This window comes from Cygnus olor, chromosome 1, assembly GCF_009769625.2.
Source record: "Cygnus olor isolate bCygOlo1 chromosome 1, bCygOlo1.pri.v2, whole genome shotgun sequence".
In the NCBI taxonomy this organism is placed as follows: Eukaryota; Metazoa; Chordata; class Aves; order Anseriformes; family Anatidae; genus Cygnus; species Cygnus olor.
The window spans coordinates 114,581,459-114,606,652 of NC_049169.1; the positions used below are offsets into that span (position 1 = coordinate 114,581,459).

Consider the following 25,194-nt stretch of genomic DNA (forward strand, 5'->3'; position numbering starts at 1 on the left):
TACTAAATATACATAAATAATGTATATGGAACATGAAAGGAAGAGAGTAAACTATTTGTTAAAGAAATTATGAAAATGTTTTTTGACTGACTGGAAGGAGAGGACTGCAATTTTGACTTAGCTGTGAATGCAGATGCTTCCCTTCAGCAGAACAAGTACAAATATTTATCTTTTTTTTTTTTTTTTTTTTTTTTTTTTTTTTTTTAGCTAGAAGTGAAAGTTATTTCTATCTTTATTTTTACAGCTTCTGGGTATGTGGTTCTACTCTGTGACTACAGAGAAATCAGTCATTTCTCTCACTATATTATTTCCTACTTATTTTCCCTCTTATCTATTTGTATGATACAGTAATTTCCTGCCTTGTCTATTATAACTTCCTATCTTCTGCTTAGTTTTGTTCTTCCCATGTTCTACTTTTAGCCTTCACTTTTATGCCTTTTTTTTTTTTTTCCTTCCAGTGTCAGGTCCTACTTTTGAATGACCTTCCTGATACCATTGGCTATCTTCATTCTTCTGTCCCCAGAACAACTGCTTCATTTTATAGTGTATAATAAGCAAAAGTCTACTCACTACTCTTTTTTACATGTGTCAGCAGTCAGCACTACTGATTACTTTCTTTGTGTATAAATATCTCCATCCACAGTCACAAATGTATATACAAAATAAAAACAAAATAAGAAAAAATACAATACGATACAATAAACCATGTTTTCAGTAAGCACACAAATATTATTTTGTCTTTTTCCCATTTGAATCTTTCTCCACAATGTCACGTCATGTATTCTCTATGAAAGATTGACAAAGATTTTGCAATATATTTGATATCAGAATATCACAAATAATCTACCTATGCTGTTGTAAATTAGGGTATCACTAAAAATAGTATTCTTCTTGAACTAGAAATTTGATTGAGACCAGTAGATGGATGTCCCTAAGATACCTTCAGTCAGTTTGAAGTTGGAGTAGGGTTTAAATTTGTCTGAAGGTATAAAGTCCCATATCCCTTGAGCTATTGCATTGTCTTCATTTTCTTTGCTTTTATTTTCCCTCCTTTAGATAATCCTGACTTGATATTTGGAGATGTCAAAGAGAGAGTATAACAGCTGAACAACATCACCAAAAGGATATTACATTTTCTCCAAGCTACAAGGCAGAAGGGATAGTACATCTTCTACAATCTGTCTTCATGAAGCGTTCTGATAGCAAATTTTGCCCTCATGCAGAAATTATTGCTGTAAGACATGTTTTATTAGTGGGTGGCTGGAGTTGGAGATGGGCATATGAACCCCCATATGGTCTTTTTTAGCCCAGAAGGGTTTATTGCCTGATGGCTGCAGCTGTAGAGGAATGGATTTATTGGCCTAGATTGCGCCTTTCTGTTCCTAAATTTCCAGATTCCTTCTTTATCTGTATATGGGAGAATATACTCACTTAAATTTTATATTATCTGGGATAAAAAGCAATTATATCTGTAAGTAATTACATGATACATTGCACACCTTCTTTCTTCCCTGTGATATAACCTGTCCTGTTAACCAGTCTAGGCACGGGGTGAAATGCTTACCCCCAAGGACCAAAATGTTACCTCTAATGTCTCACCTGGCCGATGTGCCTTTGGAACTGCCATGTTCATCACTCGCCCTCCATCCTGAGGTTTGGGGGGGGATGCAGTAAACCTGCAAATCCCCGACTCTGACGGCGTGCTTGAGGTCAGACTGTCTGTGTAGTCATTAGTCCCTGCCGTGAGCTGCTCTGACGACGTGTCTGATATGAAGCATTCTGTAATGGTGAACTTGGCATGTCTCAGCTGCTCTTCCATTTTTGCATGCTCATATGCTCTTGCTAGCTCTTCATATGTTGAGGAGGCACTTTCTGTGGAGACCATGCTGCTTCTTGCTCGATCTAAACACCCAAAAGATAAACAGTGGGAGAAAGAAAATGTCTGTACAATACTTTCTGGAAGAAGACAGAAAAGCATGACAGATTTTCTTAATAAAATGCAGAACCCTTGAAATTATCATGGTGATTTGAATAAGTCTGCTTTGCTTTAAATGTCTCTACAATTTTAAGTTTAGTCAGTTGCTTGGTAATTAGAGATAATCTAAAGTGAAGTCTTATACTGCTAGCAGCATTATGTGGCTTAACATTAACTTCATAGTTTAGAAAAAATAACCTTTAATGCATGGAAAAGGTTTCTTTTCTTTTCTTTCCTTTTTTTTTTTTTTTTCAAAAAATAATTTCTCTGAAAGTTAAATGCTTTAAAAATGTTAGAAGCCCACAGAACAGATTTAGCAAAAACAGGAATAGTTTCTTAACATTCTCCTTTCAATGAATCTCACAGATATTTCTGAGAGGTGACGTCTGAGTGGAAAAGATTTTTTTTTTGTATCTGTTTCATCCTTTTTTTTAATCTTTTTTTTTAATTATTATTATTTTTTATGTTTTGAGAAATCCCTGAGAACAAAGGTCAAATATAAAGGCAGTGACAGATACACTTATGTCTGGTCTAGATGCCAACTGAAATATTAACTCATTTCATATAGAACAAATGGTCTTAAGAAAGCAATATTGTTCTAGTAGCTACCAGTCTGCAGTGATTCAAGAGCTCTTTTAAATGCTGCTGAAGTTAATGGGGGCTTCATATTTGACTCATGGGCTATTGTGACCTAGAAGCTGTTGTTTCTGCTGATGATTTTCTAAGAACTTCAATATTTTTAAACAAGCACTGTTACTGAAGATGTAAATGGCAACTGATACACTAAAAACATTCTGGAAACACAGCACTGGTTTCTGCATAGTTAAGGGGTCAAATCACTGGTCAGTTGCACCCATTGCACTTCTACTTCAATAGGCTGGAAGAGCATAGGTCTTTCAAAAGTTCCTTAGGAAGGAGTCATGTTTCCTTACAAGATCCGTACAATTCCAGACATTATTGGTGATGTTCCATAAGCAGGCTTAATGTAATAGCTAATTCATAAAAATGGGACTACTATGGCAGTCAGAAGCAACTATGTTGTTATTGCAAACCTTTATCTTTTTTATTGTATGCTAGGATCCTTGCACCAGTTTTCACAGAATGAAAAGAACACTTTGTAAATAGGTCCATACATTATTTAAAATGACAAGTGATTCAACAATATGCTGTAACTTGCTTAAGATTTTGAGCTGGACAGAACTTAAGACCTTTAGGTTTTTTTTTAATTTTTTTTTTCCCTCCCCACTCCTCTCACTCTCCCAGAAACATCATTCTCTTTCTCCATTTGATTTGTAAATCAGACCAAAACAATATCTATCATTTCTTTTTTTTTTTTCATCAACTGGAAGCTACTGGAAGGCTCCTGTTTGCCAGCGGCATGAAGCAGTGTCTATAAACACTGATGGTCATGTAGAGCTCCCAGTTTGGTCCATGAAGCTCAAGACTTGCAGTTTCTCATATCCCATGTCCTGGAGTGACTATTCCAGGAAGGATCTGCTTGAACACCTACTTTAGATTAGCTAAAAGTTCAGGGTGAATGTGAAATTTAGTTTCATCATAATTTTTCTAGTGACATCTAGTTAGAACATTTCAAATTATTTAGAGCTATGAATGGCTGCAACGCATTTCTACTGAGCTTAAAAAGTACTACCTTTTAAACCCGGAATAATTTCTATGTGAAATGCTAAATTCTGCCAAATATCAACTGCATCAATAAGATTCAGAAATCTCAACGCCATATTGGAAAAGGGATCAAAGGCTCTAGGGGTGCTGACTGATGCTCACCTGAACATGAGCCAGCAGTGTGCCCAGGTGGCCAAGAAGGCCAATGGCATCCTGGCTTGTATCAGGAATGGTGTAGCCAGCAGGAACACGGAGGTGATCGTCCCCCTGTACTCTGCTCTGGTGAGGCCACACCACAAGTACTGTATCCAGCTTTGGGCCCCTCAGTACAAGAGGGACATCGAGGCCCTGGAGCATGTCCAGAGAAAGGCTATGAAGCTGGTGAAGGGCCTGGAACCCATGTCCTATGAGGAGCAGCTGAGGGAACTGAGGTTGTTTAGTCTGGAGAAGAGGAGGCTCAGGGGAGACCTCATTGCTCTCTTCAGCTACCTGAAAGGAAGGTGTGGGGATCTGGGGGTTGGCCTCTTCTCACAGGTAACTACTGATAGGACTAGAGGGAATGGCCGCAAGTTGTGCCAGGGGAGGTTTAGGTTGGAAATGAGGAGACATTTCTTCTCAGAAAGAGCAGTCAGGTGTTGGAATGGGTTGCCCAGGAAAGTGGTGGCGTCGCCATTCCTGGGGGTGTTCAAGGAAAGGTTGGACGTGGTGCTTAGGGACATGGTTTAGTGGGTGACATTGGTAGTAGAGGGACGGTTGGACCAGATGATCTTGGAGGTCTTTCCCAACTTTAAAGATTCTATGATTCTATTATTAGTTCAACTGATTCTTGAACACATTATTTGGCTACATCTACTGTGATGTTTATTTGGAAATTTTAAACATCTGAAGCATTTAGATTACACTGATTCTATACTTTCCCCAGAAATGAAAATGAATAATACAGATACATTGTGCCACAAGAAATCCTTTCTTGAGCATGGTCTACACATTACTATCAATTACATAAATCACTGTGTGTTCAAGGGCAGGCACAGAGTAGGAAAGTAGCCATGCTAAAATATACATTATGAAGTATGCTTACAAAATTGCATGTAGTTTGTCAATTAAACCAGACAGCGAATTAAATTCCCTACCTTTTGCCATACTCCCTGGAAAATAACCTTGGGAGATGAAATATTAGAACGTGCAACCACACCTGAAATCAGGAATGTCTATAATAAGAGTTTCTGAGATAATATCTGATATTCATATTTTTATCTGTATAGGTGTTAGAACAAATCCTTAAAACCTCATGATCCTTCTACCTGAAAAAATTCAGGAAGAAGTTCATTAACTGGCTAGAGGTATCTGTTGAATGGCGTTACCCTGTGAAGACAACATACAGGTCTGCAAGTTTAAGAGAATGAATTATGAAAAGATGAGAATTTCAACCTATAAAAAATTACAGGTTGCAAGGAAAGTCAGACGCCTGTTCTTACAGAGAGAAAAGCAGTCATATTAGTTCTCATGGTGAAAGGTGAGTTGCACCTACTGCTCTTTCTCTAAAGGACACACCTTTCTCACACAACCCATGCTTTTCCTTCCAAATCAGAACAGAAGATAGGCGATTTCTTCTGAGGAAGCCATTGTATGCCCAGATTCATTTTTGTCAGGCATACCTTGAAAGCTATTTTATCTTTCTTCAAGTATAATCTTTATTAGATTTGCTTCGTGACTACTCTTCTGCTTAGTCATTTACTCATTTATTCACCTAATTTTTTTGTCACTTGTTCAGTGGAGGGCAGAAGGAGAAAGCTTTATCTTTCTGTTACAATTGGGTTTATAATGTGAAGACATCAAGGAGAGATGAAGACTGCAGGCAGAATATGTATTCAGTGTCTCCCCACTTACCATCTAGAGGAAAAAAGCCTACGTTGTTTCTGAGGAAAATCAGAGCTAATTGCTACTATATTCAGTGCTATGAATGGATTTTGGTTTGGACTCAAATTACAGACATTCCCCTCTCTTTCTCTCTCTCTCTCTTTTTTTTTTTTTTTTTTTTTTTTTCTGCTTAGAATATCCCTACGAACACAGTACATTACTGGAAAAAGGAAAAAAAAACAAAACAAAACAAAATAAAACAAAAAAAACCCTTACCTCAGTGTAGCTCAAACCTTAAAACATCTCCACCTTTGACCAAGATATGCTGTAGGTTGCTAATACTGCCCCTTCCTGGTCAATGACATTTCATGCAGCAATTTCTCCTACTTCTTCCTTCAGACACAGGAAATATAGAGTTTCGCCTACCAGAAGAATACCATATCTTTCAAAGGACTCCAGTATGCATGTGGCATGAGAAAGTAAGGGCGCAGTATTTGTTATCATTGGAATTATATGCATTTGTGGCAACTATTATAAATAGCCTACTGAAAAAACACCCTGGCAAGGAATAAATAGCAGCACCTAAGCATCAAACAAAGTATACTGACGACCAAGAAGGTTAATCCAGCTACTGCCGACCCAGTTTTGCTGAGCAGCCCTGCAGAGAGACCTGTACCTGTGTCCTGTGAGGGGCTGACACTGTAGCTGTCGCTTTCCTTGTCCACGGATCCTGCTGGCCTGGGGGTGGGAAGCCTCCAGTCTGTGGTGAGGGTATGAGCTGATATGGTGGGGTGAGGTCTGTTGAGGGTCCACTGACTAGCATAGCGGTTGCGAGCTGTGGGTCCGGTTTTGGCACTCCTCCTTGTGGTAGGATCTGTGATGGACAACAGAGAGTGTCTTTGCCATTAGGCTCTTGAATAGACAAGGAAACAAGCCCTGTCAGGAGGGACTGGCCAGTCATTTTGGTTAAAAAAGAACACAAAACATTCTTTGGGGAAAAAAAAAAAAAAAAGAAAAAGGTAAAAGCACTTTCTTTAAATACCCTCTTTCTAATAAAAAGGGAGCAGCTGAAGAACTGAGCCAGCCTCCCATTGACATGTTCATTAATCCAATACAACCAGTTCTTCAGCAGCAAAACCACTCTAAGATGTGAAACAGCATGTGGCAAACAGACCTGGTCAGGGATTTCACACCACATCTCAAGTGAATTCTCAGGTAAATTATCCGTGTACGTGCCCTCAGAAACCCGCCAAAACAGGCACTTGCTCTCAGTTTGTAAAAATATGTGCTTAGAATTGTGGTGGCATAGTTTTCTATTCCAGCCATTTCACTAATACTTTTATCATATTATGCTGTTAATCAGCTACATATTTTTTTTTAATAAATAGTCAGGATGTATGATATAGCCTATATTAGATCCCTCAGAGTTTCAATAGTGACAGGCTTTTAAAGATCTGACTGTTTAAAAAAATAGTAAATAAAATTGCTTAAACTTTAAAAATCATTTGTTACTTGTTTAAGTATTTTACTTTTACAACAGTTTACTTTTTATTGCCCTAGATAAAATCTGGTGACCGAGTGAAAATGAACTATTGACAAAAAACATCTTCTATGATTTTGTTAAAAATAATTCTTCTGTAAAAGTGAGGCTGGTACACCCTAACAAAGCAAGTGGAATAGAGAAAAAAAAAAAAAACAAAAAAAACATTATTTGGCAAACAGAAAGTGACTACATCAGCACTGAAAGATTTCTTTTTGAAGCTTCTGAAAGGCTATTACTAACAATAGAGAGAAAAGGTATTAGAAATGAAAAATTCAAATATATTCAAATGTTCTTTGGCATCCAAATGGTGAAGTCATCAGTGTTTGAGGTAACAGACTGCAGCAGAAGCAATTTGAAGAAAAAAAAGAAAAAACAATACCCAGATAATGACTCTGAGCATTGCTTTTCCTAAGCATTCTCAGTAAGAATATGTATCCTGTTGCTTCTAAGCAAGTAATTTATTTGCAAACACCAGCTATAGTCTGTTCCTTCTCATATTTCACATATTCCCCACCCCCCCCCCCCCCCGCCAGCAGTGGAAAAATATGAGCTTGGTGCCATTGATAATTGATCCTGCTGGTCATGCAACACATAACAGCCTCAGGTGGATAACACCCAAAAGCACACTTGTAACAAAGTGCCCAGTACAGACTGTCTGTATAAACCACCCAATTGTACTGGCTGTGGAAAGTTGTCATGGGGCTGCTGCATGGCCAGAAGTGAGCCTTGTACCTGCTTCAAGGAAAGTCATGAGGGACTGTCAGAGGGAGAGTGCTCGTGGGAAAACACAGGGCACAGCGCTGGGACTGTTTGGTCTGGAGCAGAGAAGCCTTGGTGGGCAGGGATGCTCTGATGCTCTGACTCACTAGGCCTTCGCTCACAATTTGGATGAGGGTAGGAGAGCCTGCTGCCAGCATGCAGGAGGTCAGCGCTAGTCCTGCTGAGCATGTGCTGAGCAATAGCGCTGCACCAGCTGTGCTGTGCTGTGCCTGTGTAAGGGACTTTGTAGCACGGACTCTGCAAGGTCCACTGCCTACGTGATGGAAAACAGCACGCACCTGGTGCTCCAGCTGTTAAGACAGCCCTGCTGTCACATGCTGAAACACAGAAGCAGAATGCTGAGGTGAACAGCAAAAAGGTTCATGAAACAAAAAGGTTCATAAATACAAAAGAATTAGATGGCAACTTAGAAAGGGCTCTAATGGGAAATTTGGCATTCACTGTGTATGCTCAGACCAGCACCTCCGCAACCTCTGAGCCACATGTCCTGCACAAGCAGCTTTACAAAATCTCACAGCCCAGCCTCTCTCAAAGCTACAATAGTGTCTTAAATCCAGAGAAGGCTACATAAAAGTGTTCGACCCAGCTCTGTGCACTGCTGCATTCAGATCTTTACTAAATAACAAACGTGTCGGTGGATTTCTATTTCCAAAGTGAGGCTGGACACAGATCACACTCTTACATACAACTTAAATCCCAGCCCAATCTGAGGGAAGTCTCTCAATGACTCCAGTGGCCTGAAGCACGTAACTGTACACATAAAAAAGGGAGTAGGAGTGGAAGAGGCTGGTGCTATAGACTGCTGTGGTGTGGGACAGGTAGGTAATTTTAGGGCGGTACCTCTTTCCTTATAAAATATAGAGTTTGAAAACAATTGAGAGTACATTGGTTGCTCAGATAAACTTGACCTACTAACATGATAAAAAGATGGATGATTTTTTCCGCTCTTACCAGGCAGGGTAGCCAGCATACACATGAACCAAAGGAGGGAGAAAAGAGTGCTACCAGAAGGAAAACAAATGTTTTACCTTGAGTCTTCTCATTCAAACGACATGACTCTCCATAGATGAAAAAGGGATTCCAAATGACCGTACTAATCTAGTCCTCAAGAAATAATGAACCATAACTTATAGATCTCAGAGCTAGAAAATCAGCAAGGTCAGGACTACAACAGCTATAATTAATAAAGACTGGGGTGGTAATGAAAATTAAATGAAGATTTTTCAAATAATCTGCATTCTAGGTGATTCACAACAGAAATATCAGCATTTATCTTCACCAAACTCACCAAGTAAACAAATTCTAAAACTGTCAGGGGATGAAAATAATCCAAGAGATTTTAGAGATTGCATACAGCTAGTGAATGTATTCCTTCAATCTGGTAAATTCCATTTACATAGATATGGAATACATTCTTGAGAGAAATTAAGAAGGGTGGAATGCAGAAGCATATTCATTTATTTTAGTTTTTAATCACTGTAACTCAACATGAAGATGTCTGGGAAAAGTAATTTACCATAATAACTAAAACTGGAAATACATCTTTTTCAGAAAAGCAATAATGAGAAATGTATTTCTTCCCTGACGGAGATGTAAGGACGGAAGACATTTTGAAATACAATACAGATTGATCACAGAGAAAAAAATGCATTAGGCATTAAAAGCCATTAAGCTAATTTGCTCAATAAATTCTAGAAATTAAAAACTAGCATGAATTTGGTTTAATGAAAGCCAAATATGAATTATTTCAAATTACACCTACATTTCAGATACATATGCAATTTTTACCATATTGAATTACTAAATGCAATTGTACAAGAAATGTTCTCTGCTGATCTAAAGAGATTTCTCTCAACTTTCAGATTAAAGAAAACAAGCAAACAAACAAACAAAAAAACAAACAAAAAAACCCCCAACACATAAGGATACAAACACAGGAGCACCACATTCATTTTCTTACACCTTTCTCCTCTCCAGATAACAAATCGTCCTATGCTCTTACTTGTTCCTGGCCGGGCATCAGAAACATCCACCAGTGGTCCTGTAGCCTGTGACACAGACTGGTAATGTACTGTGTGGGTGACAGTCAGTGACTTCTGTTTAGACGTCTCTCCAAAGTCAGCATCAGTTAGTAGAACTGTTGATCTGTCATCTGCAAGCAAAAATACTCATCAAATATTGAATAATGAAATTTATTTTTGTCTTCATAACAGTTTTAAAATAAGTTCCCACATTAGTTTTCATCTGGGCTTCACCAAAGACAATGCAGTTTCCATTTCTGTGCAGGGCTGGAGATGGTTTTGAAGTGTGCACAGCAGCCTGGGAGCCTCTGGGTTTAATTGCAAATTTCACAAAAAAATAAGGAATAAGTGTAATTTTCCTGTTTTTATTTGGGATTTCACCTTGGAGTTGTGCAACTGAGACAGGCCATTAAGCATCTTTCCAAAAACTCTGTTGTGTGTAAATATTTTTGGCCATAATTCTTTCTTCTCCATCTTTTGTATGCTGCCCTGTTTCCTCTTCATTTTCAGAGGACTCAGCTGCTCCCTTCAACAACATATTATTATTATTATTTTTATTAGCATAATTAGTAATGTCCTCAGTGTAATTACCCATGTCTTCCCCAAAGGAGGTCTTCAGGTAATATCACTAACTAGCCCTCTACTAGTCATCTTCTTTTCTTTTTTTTTTTTTTTTTCCACAGACAGAATTAAGGCCATGACCCAAGACTTGTCTTAGGGTTCTGCTTAAATTTAAGTACCTCAGTACCCTGCTAAAGACAACGGAAACACTCCTGCAGGGCAATTAAGCACCCTTAAGTCCAGCAAAAGCTGTTCTGCAAGCTAAGGACTAAGCCTTTCCAGCTCTCTCTGCACCAAAGAGTCCTTCCTACAACAAACCTCACTACTGTAGGTCTGAAAGAGGAGCTCTGGAGAGCTTTATACAAGTCATGAAAGTTGTAACATGAAGCTGGACCTTTGGAAGGACTGGAAAAAAGGTTGAGCACTGACCTTTGCTGCTGTACATTTCTGCTGTCTATTGCCTCTCAAGGGCTAAGCTATGTTCACCAAATTTCTGTACAGACCTTGCAGCCTGCAGAAAGCTAGTGCTATACAGATTTTTTTTTTTCCCCAGTTGTGAACACTTTATTGTATTTCTTTCACTTTAAAGAGGAATCTGGTCTACTTGACTGTGGAAGGATTAACAGTGATAAATCTTCCACTGAATTTGTATTTGCAGAACAATTATGTGCATGCTATCAGATTTTCTTTTGTATTCTTTTCAGCCTTTTTATCTATTCTTGCTATGCTATATAGCTTTATAATGCATTTCTGAGGGTACTGGCAGCAACAGGGCTTCTATCCATTTACTGATGAGCAGAGGGTGATCCACTTCTTCTAAACATTCCTTTTATTTATTTATTTTTAATCTTGACAAGACACTGTTAATGTGAACAGTGCACAAAAACATAACTAGCATTTTTTACCCAAAGAAGGCCATAAATAGAATGAGCATTATGAAACCAAATTATTCTATCTCTGGCAAAAGATGAGCTCTTATTCAGGTTGGGAATAAAGCCTCTTGGCAACAAACTATGTCAAAGCCTGCCAAAGTGACTACTTATTCTGAATGCTTTGTGTAGAGCTGTCTATTTCCAAGGCACTGATCGCACTGCTATAGTTAAGGTACTAATGGTATTTCCACTATAACCCCCTATTGCTCAGCAATTGTAACTCAAAAGTAAAAGCTGTCTTTAGGATGAAACCTGGCACAAAAGACTGCATCAAAGTGGCGAACTTTGGGAAGCTCAAATTTAAAAAAAAATAAAAAGTATGTTTTTCAGGTGAAGTGTAAGTCTCCTCTTCAAATCCACTGCACTGTGAAATGGCACCCCACTATGCCAGACCCTATCAGGTGTGACAGGGTGTGGGATTAAAGCAGCTTGTTCTTCCCCAGTATGGGCATGGACAGGAAATGCTGCTCCTGGTTTGTGGAGCCTTCTCCAGCTATGCAGTCCCTGAGGTGCTACTACATTCTCATCCATCAAAGACTTTTTCTACATAGATTTTGACCCCAAAAGTTAGAAGTCCAACAAGGTCAGTCATTCTGGAGTGTCTTTCCACAGTCTGTACCCACGGAGTCATGAAATCATGTTATATTTCTATTCTGTTGAGACTTCAGACATCTTGTGTTTTGATTATTTGAAAAAGACAAACAAATCTGTTTACATGACACTTCAGCTATGTGCCAGCCACACAAAAAATACTGTTTTCTGATGTGTGAAATATTTTAGATTTGAATTTTGCATAGATAAACAAAAGTTGAAACAGATCAATATGTTGATCATGTAACTTGATAAGAACAAGTGGATACAATGTGCAACATGTAAGTTTTAGAAGATGTCTGTTTGAAATCCTTGAATACTAGTTTTGTAGTTTCAGAATTTCATTTTCATTTTCCTTCTACGTAATGCCAATGATCCAACTGTTTAGTCAAAGTCAATAGAGAAATCAAAACGAAAATCATTAAACTGCCAGTCTTCACTTTCTCCAAGCTTCTCTTTCCACTAGTTTCATTTTCCTAATGTTCTGAATTATTTTAAATATTATACTGAGACTACTGAAAGCAGAAACTGATTTAAAGGGGAGGAAAAAGGGGAGATTTAAATTAGAGGTTAGGAGGAAATTCTTCTCTCAGAAGGATGTGAGGCACTGGAACAGGTTGCCCAGAGAAGCTGTGGATGCCCCATCCCTGCAGGTGTTCAAGGCCAGGTTGGATGGGGCTTTGAGCAACCTGATCTAATGGGTGGCATTCCTGCCTATGGCAGGGAGTTGGAACTAGATGATCTTTAAGGTCCCTTCCAACCTGAGCCATTCTATTATATGAAAAGAAACAGTTAATTTCTCAAATGTGACAAATTACTCTGCAGCTCTTCCTTCTTGATGCATGCAGTCAGAGGAAAGGTGTGAGGTAAAGGATGTCCACCAGAAGTGCTTGTTTTATTAACTGGTGAAAACAAGCCCAACAATAATTTACCAATGGTCTCCATCGTGTCCCTCTCCTCGATCAAAAGCTGTGCTCTGGGAATGTCTATGTGCATCCTCAGCGTTTGCTGCTGCTTATTAAGTGTATCTGATGTCCGGGTATTCTTGCTGAAAACAAAAGAGAGGCAAACACAGTAAGATTCAGCCTAACTGGAAAGATACTTGGAAACTTGCTAACTATAAGTCTGCCCAGCTCAAACTAAAAATAATAGAACAAATCAGCAAAATACTCATACATTTTATATTCCCCTCTTCAGAACAAGTACATGGTATTATTTTGTTGCACGTGGCAAGGCATTTAGATGAATGCACAGTGTCGAGGGTTTGGTCTATTATTTTTCAGCAGGGATCTTTTGAAAATTTCATATAGTTTTCTACAAGTATTGTCATACAAGGAAATTAATAAAAAGTTTTTAAGATTGACCTTTTCTTTCATTCCTTATGAATGTAAGTAAAGAAATATGTAGCTGATCAAACAGGTTGGTAGGAAAATGTCTTGTAGTAATTTCTAATTATTTCTAAACTTTCCATTATTTTTCTCAGATAAATTCCAAATGTCACTAGAATTGATAAATGAAAAAGCAAACAAATGACTAGAGATTTAATTAGTACTAACAAATTGCACAAAATAAATAAAGGTCTTATGTCCATTGATGCTGCAAGAGTAAAATTGCAAATCTTGTTTGCATTCATGGATTATTTCTAATTGATTGATGCGATATTCTAAAAAAAGAATCTAAAACAATTATTCTATCATCATGCAAATTGAAACAATTTCATTTTGAAGTTTGTGTACCAGAAAATGACTTCTTAAATGAACTGTCTACCAAAAGCAAATTAAAATGGATAGTAAAATTGAGTGCTACAACTATTTCCAGTACAGAACTTGCACCAAGAAATCTTCAGACTGCACTAAAAACACAGGAACTTTTTACCCTTTCAGATGTAATTACTCCATTGAGAAGAAGAAATATTTGCAAATACTTGTTTAGGTAAGATGGCTGAGAAAAATTAAGACAAATGACCTATTGGTGTGATTCAAGTACTCACATATCAAAGGACTTTAAAATTCAGTAGAGGGTCATTTTCTGGTGCAAAGTAACTGTAAATCACTCACTTTAATTCTCCTTGGGCAAAGAATTATTGTTATTAATGGAATCTTCAGAGGACTATTAAGCTGCATGATGATAAACTCACTCCTTTCCTAAATGAGGACCTCTACATAGGAGTTTAATGCCACTTTGATGCATGCTGGATGAGACCACATTTCTAGCAATTTTCCTTAACTTCCTGCTGTTTCCATGCCAGCAGGACATAACTATTCTAGGTTTGGGGGTTCCCTTATGTCCTTTTTATGAGGAATTTCCTTGTCGCTCAGTTGTCAGAAATTCTGACACAAATCCAGGACTAAGATCTTCAAGGCACACAGGTACACACCTCTGATTCTCACCTTCTGTTTTACCCTCCTCTTGTGGTCCCCAGCACGATCACTATCTATCCATCTCACAAACTTTAATGTCTCTGTCTTTCAGAGGTCAGGCAGTACTATTGCTCTGATAGTACAGATGGATAGCTGAAATGCATTCAGACAGCCTACAACTGGTGCATCATTTAATCATTCTGAAAGCAAAATATCAGGAGAGCTACACAGGGCTGCCAGACTTGTCTCCATATGTAATCAGTGGAGAATAGTAGTCACAGTGTCTTATTGACCACATAAATTTTCAAAGACATTTAGGATTCTCAAATGCAGATAAATTCCACAATGACGTTCTCAAAGTCTCTGCAAAATCTCTGCATGGATTAGATGCCACTATCCTATTGGTTTCCACTCAAGCTGCTGAAATGTTCTGAGAATTGGAGACTAATATATTATCTGCATGCCAAATATGCATGAAGAGATGCCCTTGAAAAGTCAGGCCACACTGGGCTTGTCCAAGATCACACAACAAACCTGTGATCAAACAGAAAACTGAATTTGTGAGATCCAATTTCAAATAAAAATCAATAATTCAATACTTATTAGATACATTCAATCAGATACATATACAACACATGCAATACAAAACCAAGTCCAATAAATGAATCCTTGCACCCTTCACCTGCTCACCAGAGTTTTAGGAGGCAAAGTGATCAAATCACACATCTTCCTCAGAGAATGCAGAATACAGAATGCTCTAACCCCGGCATCGTGGTTAGAGCTAGGAGCTCTTCTGCAGGACACTCTGTATTCCTACTATTGCAAAGTATTCAACAGTACAGAAAGAATTGTTTGCACCACAAAGGGCAGAAGGGCAGTTCCACAGCTTTGTAGCTGTACTGTTCACCTGCCCAGAGGGAACTCTGAATTTATTCTTGGCTCCAGGGAGAGTTTAGTGCAAAATGTGTGGAAAGTCCTTCAAGTCAGAACTGAAACCTAAGCCTTTTATATGTTCAGGAAGATTCCCTACTACTAATCTTGAGTTATGCCTCATCTTGTGTGATCTCTCTCCTCTTTCTTACTGGTCTAATTAATTCTCTATGCAACAGCACTGTGGCATGGAATGTCCAAACACAGAACAGGCAATTGGCAGTGCCAAGAAGGTTGCTGCTAATTAGCATGTAACCTCTTTCTGGCTCAATGAATTTTAAATTATTTTCTGCAGACCACAATAACTCAACTGTCAGCTTAAAAAACCTGAAGTGCCAACAGCAATTATGTGCCTCTAGGACTTGGCAGTGAGGCAGAGATTTTTAGTTTTGCAATTTTTGAAATTTGGTGCCCAAGTATTTTCTAACCTAGCAAAATTCAGGCATCCAAGTATTATAACAGCCTGGTGGGTGAGGAGCCCAACAATTAATTCTTTAAAGGGAGGAAACACATCTACCTGTATTTTCATTCATCTACAGATACAAAATTTCAAAACTTAAACATGTGCTATGTGTCTATTCTTTACCTGTCAGACCTGGTAATGATCTGTGTGTAATATAGCTCATTCTCTCCAGTTCATTGAACCTCTGAGCTCCAAATTGTTAGAGACTAGGAGCCTGTCTGGGGAACGAGTCAGTATGTATTTTCTGCATTGCTTTCCTCTACCCAAGTGTCTGCTTTGGGCCACTATTATAGACAAATACTTGGCTACACCTGTGCCTTTGGGTCTGATTGAGCAGAGCTTTTATGTACAGTCTGTGGATAAACAAGCCCTTCTCCAGAGCCAGTACACTGCATGATGCATTTTGAAAGAGCACAAGTGCACATAGTTATAAGAATATTTCCTCTTTAAATATTCTTCCTAGATATGTAATAAAAAAATACTTATCTGAGTGACTGAAAATGTCCGTATGCACAGCAGAGTGTTAGATCAAGCTAGTTTTGTAAAGGGATAAAATATATCACTCTGTAAAATTATTCTGGGTGCTTGCTGCCAAATCAAGAGTCAAGCTACCTCAGTGTTTCCTGATGTCTAAGCTGGTCGTTGTAAAAACATACCAGAAATTAAACTTTGTAAATAATCTGCCAGTCAAGAGGATTTTCAGGGAGAAAATATTCCTTACCCTGTGTTCAAAATTAGAAAGCTCAGCCAATTGCTATACCAATTCACAGTGAACAACTACAAAGAAGATGGCTTGATCTGCTTTCACCCCCAAAAAAGTCAAAAAGCTGTGATTGTACAGCAGCAGAGATTTTTATTTGCTAGTTTAAAGTATCAGCAACAAGTTGTGCAGCTCCTGTTAAACTGCTAACTGCTGGGGCTTACCATGCTCCCCAGATATTTGACTTAAACAGCCAAAGCTGGCAACTTTCAAAGCAAAGACTCAAGCTCCATTCTTAATCCGCTTTACACGCACTTATAAAAATCTCCTCAAACGGGAAGATACACAAAGCTCTCTCCATCCATCACACCTTCTTAGCAAGCAGGGAATCTTCTTTTCTGCTTTATATCCCATACTCAAGTGGCAAGGCACAACCAATGACCACCCTCTTTCTTGATATTTGTAACACAGCAGATCTTGGTGAAATTTAAAATATATAAAATATCAGAAGCTTTATAGTATGTTACTATTGTTTTGGGAAGGGCCGTTTATCCTTTGATTATTAACATGCTACATCTTCAGGAGCATATAGTGTTGGTGGGTTGCTCAGGTTTTTGGTTGGGGGTATTTCATAGCTGTTGCAGAAGTAACTGAGTGTGTACCATGTGGAAAGCTCATCAAACTAGCATCACTTTGAGAGTTCCAAGTTAAGAGGCTTCTCCATATGTAGGACCTTAAAGTCCTGCCTTATTAGTCATTTGCCTTTGTTCACACTTTAAGTATAAAATATGACTATTTAATAAAAATAAGATTATTTTCAAATAAATGAATGGTAGAAAATGAAAGGAGAAGCAAAAAGAAACAGTGGCAGACAATTACGTAGAAAAGCAGCTCTCAACTAAAGGCTAGGAAGGGATCCAACTGCTGAGTATATCAGGCACAGAGAGCAAAAAATCTTTAAACTTAAGGTTAGCATTGGCAGAGGGAAAAATGGACCATTTATGTTGGCAGTTTGATAATTTTCTAAGCATCAGAGGAGTGAGGCTCTGAAATTGCCATGCAGAGGTGGTGATAAGACCAGTGGAGTTAAGCAGGGTTAAGGCAGAGGTTTACTAGTTTTGCAGAGGTGTTATGTGTGGTTGTCCATGGGACCGAATATCTTCATCCAGAAGTTGCATACTGAAGTCCATGCTGGGTTTCTTTAGGGAACAGGCATACTGCATATGCTAATCTGTGCCTTTTTTTTGTGTCATGAAAAATGTGTCGCAGCATATCTCCTTGAAGTTGCTTAAACCTGCAATTTGCTGCTAGCAGGGGTTTCTAAGTTGCAAAAAAGGACAATGTGACCTGAACTGCATGACCAGTTTTGTTAAAATCAATGGGACTATTCAGGTGTATTTGGAGACTGATGTCATAGAGCTGAGTTCACATTAAAACCATCTGTCACCATGTCTTGGGTAAGTGTATTCTTATAGTAGCAGGTGAAGCTTATCATGGGTGAGGAAGTTTAGAGTATGCTTCATTTGATAAAATATCCATGACATTCTCAAATTTGTTCCTTAAAAATAAAAAAGATTTTCTAGCAAACCAAAGCTCACTTGAACTTAGAAATATTCCCTTGTTGATCCCATTTTCAAATATATGCAGCAGATTTAAAGTCCAACATTTTCCCCAGTGTCCTGGTTTCAGTTAGGACAGAGTTAATTTTCCTCCTAGTAGCTGGCAGGGTGCTATGTTTTGGATTAGGATGAGAAAAGCGCTGATAACATGCTGATGTTTTAATTGTTGTAGAGCAGTGCTTACACCAAGCCAAGGACTTTTCAGCCTCTCTCTGTCCTGCTAGCGAGCAGGCTAGGGATGCAGCAGAAGCTGGGAGGGGACAGACCCAGGACAGCTGACCCAAACTGGCCAAAGGGGTATTCCATACCATCTGATGTCATGCTGAACAATATATAGGGGTGGCTAGCCGGGGTGGAGGTGTGGCCGGCTGCTCGGGGATAGGCTGGGCATCGGTCAACGGGTGGTGAGCAATTGCATTGTGCATCACTTATTTCGTACACATTATTACTATTAATACTATTATTATTATTATTATTGTTGTTATTCTTTTCCCTGTCTTAATAAACTGTCTTTATCTCAACTCACAGGCTTCACTTTCCCGTTTCTCTCCCCCATCCCGGAGAGGGAGGGGGGAGGGTGAGCGAACGGCTGTGTGGTGTTTGACTGCCAGCCGGGCTAAACCACAACACCCAGATAAAACAATAAACACTGTAGATATGAAATTTCCATCTCTGAAGGAATTGAGATGCCACAGTAGTCATTCTGTTGCAGTTCCACAACTGAATTAGATTTCTGGGTGCTGAACTGATGGAACAGAACTGAAAAATAATAAATGGACTTTCCTGCTCTTATACACCTGAGGGTATAAGCAGCTACATAAATATAACTGTAGTATTACATAAATAAAACTATAAAGTTTAGAGATATTCACATCCAGGCACTTACTGCCTTCAAACCCATGATCTCAAAAGAGCAATTTCTTTGGTACATATTATGCAAATGTTTTTCTGAATAGGAAAAATGTCCAAATTAACCCACATGTATTCTATAATTTAATCCACTAATACAAGAGATGGCAAATTTTACTATTGTGTTCTGTTACAGGACTGACCACAAACTGTCTGTTTTCTCGTATTTCTTGCCATCAGTGTATCCTAGTTTTTAACAGAGTCAAATGGTGTGTTTTAAGAAAGGCTTTAGGAATAGAAGACTCCTTTTGTCCCTATAATAATTTTTAAATATGATGCCATAGCTGACAATTATTTTTCAGTTTAAGAAGATTGAATTTATTCTTACCTCATAAGCATTTCAGCCAAACTCTTTGCATCTAGAAGAAAACAGAAAAGATGTCAGGAGTTGCTATCTGTTTGTATCACAAATGAAAATTTTTGTGATAGATGGATTATTAGGAAGTGATTTGAATCAGCCATATATAAGACTACTGTCAATTCTCAGATCAGTAATGAAGATAAAATAGTGTCCAAAAGTTCCTACTTTTGCTGGAACTGCATTTCACTACATTAGATCTTTCTGCCCCAAAGAGCCCTGTTTAGTTCCTCAGTAGCACTGAAAATGCTTAGAGATGTGCAACACCTGTTGGATTTGAAGAGGGAGCATGGAATAAAATAGACTTTAATTGGAAACAACTACAGACACTCTTTAGAAATGCAGATATTTTAACAACCAGCAGGGTTCTCTGTTCCTTCATGCCATAGTTAGCAAGCAAGAGGGTGAGGAAGGAAGAAAGGGCAAGAGGACAGAAATGCTGACATCCAGCTCTGGGCAGGAACTGAAGCTGATCTGGACAAGCAATTGCCAGCCTGCCATTTTCAAACCCAACCTGACTGCATGGAGGAGGTGCAAGGGAGGTCTCCAAGGAGAGATTGGTTGCTCTCAGGTATGAATGCTTTGCAACTAGCAATAATTCAGAACTTCTCGGTCTTCAGAGGGCTGTCTGTATACAAAACAGGAGGTAGCTGATTCCCACTTGGATCAGCCCTGCAAAATGAGGTGCTGCTGATGGAGAAATATTCCCATTGTCATTGCTGCTATTATTAACATAAAACCCTTTGGGGATATCATTATTACGGTAAACACCAGATCAAAGTACACAGCTGAAGGTTGGTTCACCCAGTGTTCTTCAGGTAGCTTCCTGTGAAACTTTATAAACATACAATAATGAATTCTGTGGTATTATTCGGCAAAAAGACAGCTACACTTTGTTCTCCTACAGTTTGCCACTAAACAAACTCAGTTGAAAATGCTGAGTTCAGAGTTGCTAAATAACAACATCACAGAGCAACGAAGCAGCCTTTTGTGCAACCAAGTAAAGCAAATCTGAGAAGAAAACAATTCAAGTTCCAAGTCTTCAAGGAACTCTCCTGTTAGGTGAAACTTTAAATTCCTCCTCTTATCTCCTGCTTGTAAATCTACCTGCATCTTCTAAGACATTTACTGAATTTGTCTTTGTTTTCTCCCTCTCATTTCTGAAACCCTTTTTATTCCTTAATCACCTCTTGGGTCTCCTACACCTATTGCAATTTCTTTGTCTGTGATCCTATTAAATTTCCTGCCTTTAAAATTCAGAGGATGCAGGCAGAAACAAACCACCAACTTAATGCATCACTCTGGTTACATTTATATTTGTTTTTAAAAGGGATAAACAAAGTGCTCTTTTTATTTTTAACAAAACATCTTCCACCAACTTTCTGCATTCGGTTTCTCTGACACTGTGCCAGCTTGCCTGTCTTAGACTTCATTCTTCACAATTACTGTTGCAGCTGAAATTCTGTGCTTCTTCTAGGTCTGCTTGTTCCACTCCTTTATTTTTAATCTTCCCCTTATTCATTTTCAGCACAAAGAATGGAAGATTCCTGCTGAAGGGAAGGACTCTGTCTGAGATGTCTGATCTTATTCGAACAGCGCTACATTTAGGCATATAGACTTTCTGTTTTTTTTGCTATGGGATTGATTTTGCTGTGAACACTCCTGTAAGTGCTTCTACATAGTACAATACCACGAGGACAACATCTGTATGTCATAAGGCAAAGTACCAGCATGCTGCTGCTCTAAATGACACCAGAGATAGTTTTCCTACTGACTTCTAAGGACCTTGAAAGGGATTTAGATCTTTTGAAGAACTGAAGGGAAAAAAAGAAAAAGAAAAAAGAAAAAAAAATAAAAAAATCTGATTCCAAGTCTATTTTATTTTATTTTATTTTATTTATTTTATTTTATTTTAAACAAGCTTTATGATGCTTCCTGTTTTCTGTTGTTGTAGCAGCACTGGGATCATGAAGAGCCTTGACGCACACATTCTCCCTCTGGCACACCCAGTGATGGTGATTTAATATACAAATATTTCTTTCACTCAGAGAGTGGATTTGTAAAGTAATGACTACATCCTTGACTGAAGACTGTGGATATTTGTGCAAGTAGTGCACAACTCAAGGAAAATGAAAGGAATAGACTTGAAGATTGACTGACCTCTTTCAGTTCCTTTCTAGATTTGTTTCCCAGGATTAAATAACAATATTCATGGGATTTTTGTTTGTTTGTTTTTGTTTCAACCATAAATATTTTTAAAATGCTAGGAACCCAGAGTTCTGAAGTGTGTAATTCAGTCCCTTGACTGTATTGACTAGATTGTCAGAGCGCCTTGGGTGACCAGCTCAGATGACTATGCTTGGTTTAGTGAAACACACTGGAGGAACTGCACACAGGTACGTTCACTCTTGTGCCTTTTCCCTAGCGTTGAAACAACTTCCCTCATATATTCTCAGATGCTGCACAGCTGTGTTCCATGCTGCATCTGGGAAAGATGTTATGTTTTCACCATTAAACATGTGGCTCATATTCAAATGCACATTTACATATGCTCTCGGTCAAGGAGATGCAAAGGATCAAATCGTCTGTGCATCTTCAATCAAAAATAGCACAAGACTTCATGCAAGATCATGTTACATATCAAAAACTGAATGAAATAGTACTGCAGAAAATAATAAAGTCATCAGGGTTTAACAGATGAAGAAAGTTGTTGCAATGGACAGCAGTATTGAATATGATAACGATGCGTCCAAAACATCAGCTACAGAAAAAATGTCTGTTTCACCAGATAATGGGTATAGATTGCAGACTACTGTGCTGTATATTTCCTACATGACACATTTCATCAGTAAATTGAGAAAGCTTCATAAAAGGAATCAATATCCCAGCCAGCGGCCTGTCTCCTACCTTTTGGGTAGGGAAAACAGGGTTCAGAGAGGCTATGGATGACTGACTGAAGGTGACAATCTCCCGTCCCAGCCAAGCATCACCCTTAGTGAAAAAGTCAAACTTCCCTCAGTGGTTTTGTCACATGACTGCACAAACAAGCATATACTCAGCAGCAGCCCTCCCTTTCATTTGCTTCTTTAAAATACTTAACACATTTGGCTTGCCACTTGGGAAATCAGGGTCCATGATACAGTTTTAAATAGCATGGTGCCGCTTTTGAACTACCATGCTGCACTGACTGCTTGGGTTAAGGTGAGAGTGCACATCTGCTTGGGTTAAGGTGAGCTGAGTTTGAAAACAAAGGGAAAACTATTTCAGTGGTAGTGGAGCTAGGTTAATAGTGGAGAGAAAGTGGTAAGTCATCAGGTTTCTCTGCTCTAATGTGTGCTTACCTACTGAATCACTGCATGAACTCTAGCACTCAATTGACCTTCTTGTGCCTTGACCTGTGGAACTACTAAATTGGACAAAACCTCACGGTTTTGCTGAAAACTACATTTTCCTTCTAAACAGAGTACTGCTGGAAAAATAAAATCATACTGTGTATGGCACAGGAGGAAGACAAGGGTTTACGCATTCCTATGTGCTAAAACAAGCAGTAAAATGATTAAGAATGGAAAGACTACTGCTTTAATGACATATTTACCGCACAAACTGGAACCAGGACCCTATCTGTCTGTAAGCATAAATCTAAATGTTTGCATGAAGAATATACTGCAAATAAATCTGCAATTCCCACTCCTCTTTGTCAAGCAGGTTTGAAGAAACCACATCTCCTGGAGCAACAAAAGCAAGAATTATACAAGTTGTTACTTGCATAAAATTGCTTAGGAGGTCCAACAGCGGAAAATATTATTTTTGACGTAGACTGAAAGAAAGTAGCTAGTGGGTTTAGAATCATGATTTAGGAAAAAGGTGTCCTGAGTCTCAAGAAACCCCACCAGATAATATATATCATATCAAGTGATAATGACAGGATATTTTCCATTTTCCATTCAAAATGAATTCAGAAGAAAGTTGAACACAGTAACTACTACAGAAGAACATTTTTTATTTAGGAGATCAGGAAAACTTGCAAGCAGGAGTTTTCTGGAGAGCTTACTAAGGAGTTCTCTGGAACAGCAATGCTGATTGTCACTAAGATTTTTAGAACATGAAATATTCTCCAGAAGAGCAGAAATGGCTAATATTAGGTCAGTCTTCAAAAAGAATGAACAACAGAAAAATCTGAATTACTGTCAATCTGATCTTGGCAATGAGCAAAGGGGATGGAAAAAATGGTATGAGTCTTGATGAAATGAATGAAAGGAGATTGACTACAAGTCTATATTCATTGACCTTAATTATTCAATCAGCCATGTCAAGCTAAGTATTCTGATGAGAATAAAATTCACTGAGAATTGTTGATGTTGAAAAAACTCTCACTGAGATAGGATTAGGTAAATTCTAAATATTATATTTAAATTCCTTTAGAACAAAGTTTTTGTACTTCAAAACATTTTACTAAGAAAGTAGCAATAATGCAAAAAATTAACATGGCAACCATCATGTATGATTTCCAACATATAAATTGATACATATCAAAATAGAATTTTAAACAAAGTATTTATTATCTTCATGCACCATGGAACATTACACTGTTGGTAGTTTTCTCAGTGGTCTGGAAGTAAATAAGATAATATCTAATAAAAGTTTGAAAATGACATAAGAATTAGGTAGCTAAAATATAATAAAAGTAATAGGTCACCAATCTGGATCATCAGGTAGGCTGATCACAAGCTAATAATTTATCTATATTTATTTATATTATATGACCACATGGTTACATATATCAAGAATACAAGTCTTAGCTGTACAATGGAGAATGTTATCCTATTGCACTGTAATTAGAGAATTGTCAGATGATCTCAGTGGATAAAAAATTAAAGGTAAACTCTTAGTGTAATGTTGCAGCCAAAAAGGTGATTCTCACATGTATGGAGAAAAGAATAAAAAGGACAAGAAGAAGGATTTTTTGTCTCTATATCTGGTGCTGATGTGTGTGTTGCTGGAATACTGAATTCATTCCTAACATACACAGATGAGGAAAGGTACTGGAAGATTACAAGGGGACCAGAGAAAAGCCTTGAAAGGAATGAATGATGGGATAATTACAGAGAAAGATTCAAGAAGATTCATCTGTTCAGTTTACCAGTTAAAATATTAAAGAATTACTCGATCACTACCATATAAAAAGAATATCCTCAAAGACCAAAAATGTGATAAAAAAGAGAACTTCAGTCACTGCATGACAGACAGAAGTATAATGGGACTAAATGGTTTTGAGGTTGAGTTGTAGCTTGACAAATTCAGATGAGAAGTGAGATGTAACTTTTACAGAAATTGTAGTTAAATACTGATGACCATCAAAAGGAGTGATGATTTCTTTGTCACTGGCTATGTTTAAGTGAAGATATTTTTTGAGATTCCTATATTTTGAGAGAAAATAATTCAGATAAATCTTACATTGTAGAAAAGCCACATTGGCTGGTGATCACCAGCCTTCCTTAAGCGATTGTAACTCAAGAATCTAAGAAAAATTAGATGTTCACAGCCATGATTTCCTGGAGCCAAACTGCTCAAAATATCCTGCTCATTACTGGATGGAATTACACAATATTTCTCAGAAGATAAGATAATAACATTTTCTTCACCACTCCACCACTTTTTTGATGAAGAAAATATTTCTCAGAGATAAATGACTTAAAAAATTTCAAATGAGAAAGTTATTATACAACAACCTAAAGAATCAAAATGCCCTAATTTCAAGAGCTGTGTCTGAACTATAAGGCTAGTGTCCTCTTTGATCTAGGAATTTGCCCATGCCTAAGGGCCCTTTATCTCTGTCTTCATTGCAAAAAAATATCCAAAATATCATTACAAGAGAAAAATGAGACCTAAAAGAGACAAGAACAGATGCAAAGGTGAGATACATAAGGTTGGCCCTGATTTTAATATCATAAACATATTTTGGTTAAAAT

At 38.0% G+C, this 25,194-nt stretch overlaps 1 protein-coding gene across 1 annotated transcript in view; it reads right to left on the minus strand.

Moving 5' to 3' along the window:
- Window positions 1-25,194, minus strand: part of DSCAM (DS cell adhesion molecule) — a 475,090-nt gene that overhangs the window by 17,162 nt on the left and 432,734 nt on the right. The window contains 5 exon segments of the mRNA XM_040530051.1: window positions 1,600-1,902; window positions 6,135-6,332; window positions 9,784-9,933; window positions 12,819-12,934; window positions 19,196-19,226. Coding sequence (XP_040385985.1) covers window positions 1,600-1,902; window positions 6,135-6,332; window positions 9,784-9,933; window positions 12,819-12,934; window positions 19,196-19,226 — 798 coding nt within the window.